At 39.0% G+C, this 8,506-nt stretch overlaps 1 protein-coding gene across 1 annotated transcript in view; it reads left to right on the top strand.

Annotated features, from left to right (window-relative positions):
• Positions 1-7,493, top strand: part of LOC136829975 (uncharacterized) — a 94,003-nt gene extending 86,510 nt beyond the window's left edge. The window contains exons 11-13 of the mRNA XM_067089151.1: positions 1,053-1,142; positions 2,801-2,993; positions 5,542-7,493. Coding sequence (XP_066945252.1) covers positions 1,053-1,142; positions 2,801-2,993; positions 5,542-5,692 — 434 coding nt within the window. The 3' untranslated portion in view covers positions 5,693-7,493. The remainder of the gene's footprint in view (positions 1-1,052; positions 1,143-2,800; positions 2,994-5,541) is intronic.
• Positions 7,494-8,506: the final 1,013 nt, after the last annotated feature.

Here is an 8,506-nt window from a genome sequence, read left to right as displayed (position 1 = left end):
TGTTGATTTACAAATGCTTTCTGTTGAGCTAATATGACCTGACCTAACCTAAACTGACCTGACCTAACTTAACCTGACCTGACATGAACTAACCTAACCCAAACTGACCTGACATCACCAGAAATTAATAATAAAGAAATTCATATATCTTTATTTACAAATGCTTTCTGTTGAGCTAATATGACCTGACCTGACCTGACCTAAACTGGCCTGGCCTGACCTGACATGGAATTAATCATTATTTTGGTTTGCCAATATTTTTCCTGGACTCTGAAAATTGTTGCTTTCTGTTGAACTAATATGATTTGCCCTAACCTAACCTAACTTGACCTTACCTGACATAACGTGACCTGACCTGACCTGGCCAGTAACCTTTACGACCTTGACCCTGGAAGTTCTGGTCTCATTCAAATAATAATAAAGAAATAAATTCATAAAGTTCGATTTTCCAACATTTTTCTGGACTCAAAATGTATAGATGATATCCACTGAACTACCGTAACTCGACCTAATATAACCTGACCTGACCTGACCACTAACCTTTCAGACCCTGACCTTGAAGTTTCTGGTAATATGCAATAAATAATTAAATACATTCATAGATTTCAATTTTCAAAAATTTATTCTGTACTCAATAAGTAGAGGTGTTATCAACCAAACTAATATGACTCGACCTAACTTTATCTGACCTGACCTGATCTGACCGGTGACCTTAATAACTAACTAACCTGACCTAGCCTAAACTAGACAAACCTTTCACGAAATATCTTTCCTAAGTGGAATATACTGTACAATATGTGTGTGTGTGTGTGTGTAAGAGAGAGAGAGAGAGAGAGAGAGAGAGAGAGAGAGAGAGAGAGAGAGAGAGAGAGAGAGAGACAGTAAGCCTGACACTCCAAACCTTGACTCTAATACAAAATGTGTTTAAGTCTGAATATCTAATTATTACACCTTAAAAAAAAGTTATATACAACCTTTTACTTATATCTTATGGACGAATAAGAGAAGTGTTTCTGAAGTCCTTTCAATTTCTCCCCCTCAAAACACTACAGGTGAGGACCGGGCCTCCTTCCCCGACCAGGAACAGGAAGGCGTGACGAAAGCGGTCAGCACGAAAATTAAAACGGCCACAAGAAGAGGAGGTAATTAAATTAGATGATAGATAGATAGATAGATAGATAGATAGATAGATAGATAGATAGATAGATATGTCTGTATGCATATATATATACACATAATCGTTAACAGGCATCCTAATAGATAAATAAAGGTCTAATAATAATAATAATAATAATAATAATAATAATAATAATAATAATAATAATAATAATAGTAATAATAATAATTAAGGAAAAATCTCGTTTAATTATCAAAAAACATTTTAAAAAAAGGCTTTAAAGATATAACTACAGCTAATGTCATTATCAAACTATTAAACAAAAAACTTTTAAAAAATGTTAATTTATCATTTCAAAATCGTTAAATTAAAAATAAAACTGCAAAAAATGCTAATATATCATTTAAAAATCGATAAATAAAAAAATAAATAATTTTATGTAAATTCTGCAGACCTGAAAAACTCTACGGTTTTTGCTCTCCCTATTTAAGATACTTTTAATAAAAATATTTTAAAAATATTAATAAAAATATCTCTCCTTATTTAAGATACTTAATATAACCACGATTCAGGTCATAAAAATATGAAAAATATTAAATTAATAAAAATATTAAGAAATAAAATATTAAAAGCGTATATTTTAACAGCAATAATTATTGATAGTACCTTTTATACTGTGGGATATTTTTTGAACTCATAGAACACTTAATCTCCTTGGAGTGCTCTCTCTCTCTCTCTCTCTCTCTCTCTCTCTCTCTCTCTCTCTCTATGTATATATATTATATATAATATATACAGCACATATATACATATATATTAGAGAGAGAGAGAAAGAGAGAGAGAGAGATCTGGGTTCTTTGAAAACACGTGATTGGTATATTTTGAGAGAGAGAGAGAGAGAGAGAGAGATCTGGGTTCTTTGAAAACACGTGACTGGTATATTTTGAGAGAGAGAGAGAGAGAGAGAGAGAGAGAGAGAGAGAGAGAGAGAGAGAGAGAGAGAGAGAGAGAGAGAGAGAGAGAGAGAGGTATCTGGGTTCTTTGAAAAAAAGTGATTGGCATATTTTGAGAGAGAGAGAGAGAGAGAGAGAGAGAGAGAGAGAGAGAGAGAGAGAGAGAGAGAGAGAGAGAGGTATCTGGGTTCTTTGAAAACACGTGATTGGTATATTTTGAGAGAGAGAGAGAGAGAGAGAGAGAGAGAGAGAGAGAGAGAGAGAGAGAGAGAGATCTGGGTTCTTTGAAAACACGTGACTGGTATATTTTGAGAGAGAGAGAGAGAGAGAGAGAGAGAGAGAGAGAGAGAGAGAGAGAGAGAGAGAGGTTCTTTGAAAACACGTGACTGGTATATTTTGAGAGAGAGAGAGAGAGAGAGAGAGAGAGAGAGAGAGAGAGAGAGAGAGAGAGAGAGAGAGAGAGAGAGAGAGGTATCTGGGTTCTTTGAAAAAAAGTGATTGGCATATTTTGAGAGAGAGAGAGAGAGAGAGAGAGAGAGAGAGAGAGAGAGAGAGAGAGAGAGAGAGAAACATTAGCACAAAAGACAAGACAAAAAAAAAAAAAAATCAAAACATACCAACCACGTGTTTCCAAAGACCCCCAACATCCCTCCCCCCTCCCATTCTCCGCCCGACGGACCCTGGAATCGATCCCGATCACAACTGACTTCCCTTCCCCCGCCCTTTGCAGAACGCGGCCCGAAATCCTGGGAGTTCCTGGTGCGCCTTTTGGCCCACGAGAAGACCAACCCCACGCTCATCCGGTGGGAGGACGCCGAGGAGGCGACCTTCCTGCTGGTGCAGCCCACCATCATCGCCCAAATGTGGGGGGCCAGGTCTGAGAACCCGAATCTCTCCTACAACAACTTCGCCAGGGCGTTGAGGTACGTACGGACGGACGGACATAGTCCGTTGATGATGGCCTTCCGGTTATATTGTTTAATTTTTTTGCGGTTTGTTTATTTTTCTTTTCTTTATCCTTCTTTTGGTCCGTACGTACGTACGGACGGACGGACAATGGAGGACGGACGGGCGTAGGTGAATGTTGATGGCAGTGACTCAGATTTATAATAATAATAATAATAATAATAATAATAATAATAATAATAATATTATTATTTTTTTATTATTATTATTATTCTCCTTCTTCTTCTTCTCCACCTAATTCTTCTTCTTATCCTTCTTCTTCTTCTTCTTCTTCCTCCCCACCACTTACTCTTATGCAATCCCGCAGTGCAAGTTCAAAAGCGGCATTCGATTCCCGCCTTAATTGAAGACTCTGTTTGTTTACTCTTTCCTCTTACCCCGTCTTTTATTATCCCCTTATCCCGTCATTTATTACCTCCAAATTCTTTTCTCTCTCTTGTTCTCTCTCTCTCTCTCTCTCTCACTTCTTCTTCTTCTTTAATGACCGACCGTTTCCCCCGGAACGCTCAGGGTTTTAATGGCTCATTCTGTCGTCTGTTCGGGGGCGGTTTTAGAGAGGGCGTTCCGGGGGGGGGGGAGGGCGATTCAATCAGATGCCTGACTGTTTAGTGAGTTTGTGCGCGTGTTTCCAATTGTGGTGGTTCTTGTTTGTGTGTTTGTGTGTGTGTGTGTGTGTGTTTAGTTCTCCTTCGCTTTCTTGTGTGTGTTTGATGATGATGATGATGATGGTGATGATGATATGATGGTGATGATATTATTATTATTATTATTATTTATTTTTCTTATTATTATTTCTTACATTTATCATCATCATCATCATCAATAATAATGATAATGATGATAATGATAATAATGATAATAATAATTATTATTATTATTTCTTGTACTTATCATCATCATCACAATTATCATCGTCATCATCAATAATAATAATAATAATAATAATAATAATAATAATAATAATGATAATATTACTATTATTTCTTGCATTTATCATCATCATCAATAATAATAATAATAATAATAATAATAATAATAATAATAATAATAATAATAATAATATTTTTAACAAAGGTTGTTTAAGCAAGGGGCCCCCTCTTCCTCCCTTCAAAAAATAATAATAATAATAATAATAATAATAATAATAATAATAATAATAATAATAATAATAACAACAACAGTACAAAGAGAGTTGCATCCCGTGCAAGACACAAGTGTCTGATAGGTTCAAAACCGGATTGCCTGCAAGCAAGAATCTCCCCTGTGATTAATGGAAGTCTCTCTCTCTCTCTCTCTCTCTCTCTCTCTCTCTCTCTCTCTCTCTCTCTCTCTCTCTCAGACTCAGGGGCGTGGAACTAGTCTTTATTGATATTTACGTAAGTGTGTGTGTGTGTGTGTGTACGTATGTGTGTGTGCTTGCGTGCTTCGTGTAGTTGCTTGAGGTGGCCTTTTCTATGTTCTGAAAGTCAAGGTAAGAAGGATTTTTTGTTGGCGTCTCGTGATCCAAAATGATTTTGCTTCGGTAGGGACAAGTTTCCACGGGGTTGGTCGTCGCTGCTTCGTGCACAGACATACACGGCTTAATTGGAGGTGTAACTGACACCCAATGCACACATACCCACACATACACACAAACACATATAAATACATACATACACAGCAACAACCATCCCAATCTTGCAATCACTCACATTTTCTCCATCTCTTTCTTTACATTCCTCTCCTCTTCTTCCCTGACATGTCTTGAAAATTTAAACTCGCCACATCAACCTATTATTATCCTCCCATTCTTCCCACATGGCCAAACCATTCCACAATACTCAGATCCGTTCTAAACCCATGCATTTCTTCTTTTATATCAAAATCATCTGCTTTAATTACATTTATGGTCATATTTCTTTCCTTTTCTCTTCCAACTTAAACTTGTATCTACCTTAACTTTTGCTTCAACTGAGTAATGACCAGATATATCTCCAACAATTTAAATGTAAACTGTACTTACTTGTGCATTACCTCATCTTTCCAAGCACATCTCCAGAATGGGATTCTTCATGCTAATTTGCTCAAGGAACTTCCAACAACAATCACATTCCCACTCTCTCTCTCACCTACTTTGACATCTAAGTCACCTAGCACAACCACCTTTTCATACTTTCCATTTAAGTCACCCAGCACAATCACCTTTCCGTTTTTTCCAAACCCAGCCAGGCACAGAATAAGACTCCCAACAAACTTTCACTTTCACTGGAACACACAATCAAGCGAGTCATCCAATCAGCTAAATTGAGCGACGATAATGTTATCGCTGATAGGCAATTTAAGAGTAAATTAAGACAACCGCTGCCGTCACATCACATAATTTTCACTGCTGAATGAACCCCTATACATAGAAAATTTTATATACCTAAAGAGGACACTAACCATCCTACAGGCACTGTGCCACTCACCTCAGAGTGAAATGAAACGAAAATAAAACATCACACACAAATCCCTCTCTCCCAACAGGTACCACTACAACAGCGGGGCCCTGGAAGCCGTGTCCGAAAGACAGTTCATGTACAAGTGCGGCCCCCGGGCCCTCGAGTATTACAGACTCCTGAAGGAGGAGAAGGAGTCCTACGGAAAAGAGGAGGGAGACATCCAGGACGATTCGTAGTGCCTCTCCCGGTCGTTCCTGAATGCTCAGCGGAATCGGCGATTGAGGCATTTTCACTGAAACAGGGTAAATTAAGTCAAAACTCTTTACTTCCTCTTACTTTCCTTCTTCTCCTTCTTCTTCTTGTGTCTCTAGACCTGGAAGGTTCTGAAAATAGATGGGGTCTACTTTCCTTTCCTAGGGGCGTCTGTAGAGCGACAAATGCGCAGACCGGAATTCGGTCTGGTAATCAGTCTTGCGTTCTGTGCATGTTTCCATATATTCATGTGATTGATTCCTCATCTCTCTTTGTTTTTATACATATATAAACATATACAGGCAGTCTCCGGTTTACGACAGGGTTCCGTCCCGATGCCACGTCGTGAGCCCCCGAAAATCCTAACCCGAAATATCGTTGAAAATCGTAAGAGAACCTTACTTTTAGTCATCTGAGCGTCTTGTAAATGACATAAACTGCATTTTTATAGAAATTTTCATCAAAAAACCTCCACATTTTGACCATTCAGCCGTTTTGGAGCCATATTTCTTCTGTCTGACTGGCGTCGTAAACCCGGAAAATGCGTTGTAACCGGGGAAATAATTTTTGATGAATATATTTGAAGTGTGTCGTAAGCCGAGCCTGTTGTAACCAGGGGACTGCCTGTAAATATATACTACATACTCCAAACACCACAAATTCACTGTGTATAAAGTTATCACTATCACGGATGATGTCAATATTATGAAAGATTCAAAAAGTTGATTCTTTATTCACAAGCTTTCAGATGCACATCTTCCCCCAACTTCAAGGAACCAAATAATTCATTATTTGGCTCCTTGAAGACGGAGGCAGACGAGCCTCTGCAAGCTCTGGACATAATCAATCTCCACTTTTGAACCTTCCATATTATCGAGGTCCCCTACGAACACATACAGTATAAGTATAAGCAACCTACTCTTCTGATAACTCCCTGGAAATATGTAACCACAAACGCATACCAGACCAACTCCACTTCGCGCGTCGGACAATTTGTGCAAACAAACCGCGCGTACACACGCGACGTGCGTCTCTCTCTTGGTGCTGTTCTTCCTAATTTACAATTAATATATATATAACATTATTTCCCTACGTTACGTTATAGTTGTGCAACAAGCCGCATTTTACACTTCCATACGCTTCCCACTTCATTACGCTCAAGATTAAGGTGCTGGATTCAGCTTCACTTTGCTCCCGACTGTCTGCTAAGAGTCAAAAGAGAAAGCAGAAGTCTTGCTCAAGATTGTGGTGAGGTCTGACCTCAGCGATAACAATACGGCAGACCCCCGGCTATTCGCGGTTCAGGATTCGCGGATTTCTCCGCGGAATGTGCATCCACATTATTGGCAGAAAATTCGCCTGTTCGTGGTATTTTTCATGCGGAAATATTCACAAATTAATGTTCATATAATTTCCATGTCTAAATGCACTTTTTGTGATAAAACGATTAAAATATTCAGGTATAGGTATTTATAGAGGGTTTCTTTTTGTGTTTGAACTATCAAAATAGGCAGTTATAATCGTTTTTAGAGGGGCATCAAGTACTCGCGGATTTTAGCTATTTGCGGGGGGTTAGCGGTAGACATCCGCCGCGAACACCGGGGGTCGACTGTATCTATCTTCACGAAAATAGGGACCACGACACACGGTCAAGTTTCAGAGTGATGTTGGTATAGAACTTTCTTCCAGTTTTCCCCTCCATATAAATACAAGAAGGCCACTTGGGTAGGATCTTAGCGCAGAGCAAAAACGATGTGAATATAATAAATGAATGAGCTGATCACACCGGGACGTTTTACTCATCCTCTCCAAAGTTTTTTACCACCGTAGGGGGGTAGTCCTCACAGGGTGTACTGTAGGCTTTACAAAGAACCTTCGGCCCCTGGCTGCAACCCCTTTCGTTCCTTTTGCTGTACCTCCATTTCATATATTTCTTCCGTCTTGCTATTCACCCTCTCCTAACAATTACTTCAAAGTGCAACTGCGAGGTTTCCCTCCTGTTAACCTTTCAAACCTACCTACTCGCAATTTCCTTTCCAGCGCTGAATGACTTCATAGGTCCCAGTGCCTGGCCTTTGGCCTAAACTCCATATTCCATTCCATTTCAGTTTTATATCGCTTTGTCAAGATGACGGAGACGTGTCGTCACCTCGATCAAAAGCTTGCACAGAATCGTTGCCTGGTTTAGAACGGTATACAGGATTTAGGCCAGAGGCTAAGCGGTGGGACCTATGAGGTCATTCGGCGCTGAAAGGTGATTTCAAAAGTGAAACAATTGTTGAGAGAGGGTGGAAAGTCAGATGGAAGAAGGAGAATATGAACGGAGGTGCACTAAAAGGAATGAAAGAGGTTGCAGCTAGAGATCTAAGGGATTCTGCAAAGGCCCTTAAGTACTACCTACAGTACACCATGTGAAGATGACAGAGAGTTATCGTCACCTCGATAAAACACTTGCACGGAATCATTGCCTGGTTTAGAAACGAGAGACAGTGACTTGGGCCACTGAGCTACCAAGAGAATTGGATACTTGATGGTGTTCGTGGCTTAACATTTGAATTAATGATGAAAATAGGTAACTTCTTAACTAAATCTGTAATGCAGTTACTGCCATTTTTTCTTACATTACAGAGCTGAGAACCAAAAACATTCCACATTATCAGATTGAAAAGTTTTCAACAGAATCTGCCAATTTTACTTACCTTGCAAAACTGGGACATCAACAAACTCACACAAACATTTCAGCTCATAAAATCTAAAAATTTTCCAGCAGATTCTGCCATTTTTCCTTACCTCACAAA

Source organism: Macrobrachium rosenbergii, chromosome 45, assembly GCF_040412425.1.
Source record: "Macrobrachium rosenbergii isolate ZJJX-2024 chromosome 45, ASM4041242v1, whole genome shotgun sequence".
NCBI classification, from domain to species: Eukaryota; Metazoa; Arthropoda; class Malacostraca; order Decapoda; family Palaemonidae; genus Macrobrachium; species Macrobrachium rosenbergii.
Note: the sequence above shows the minus strand (reverse complement) of the source record. Positions and strands in the feature narration are given on the sequence as shown.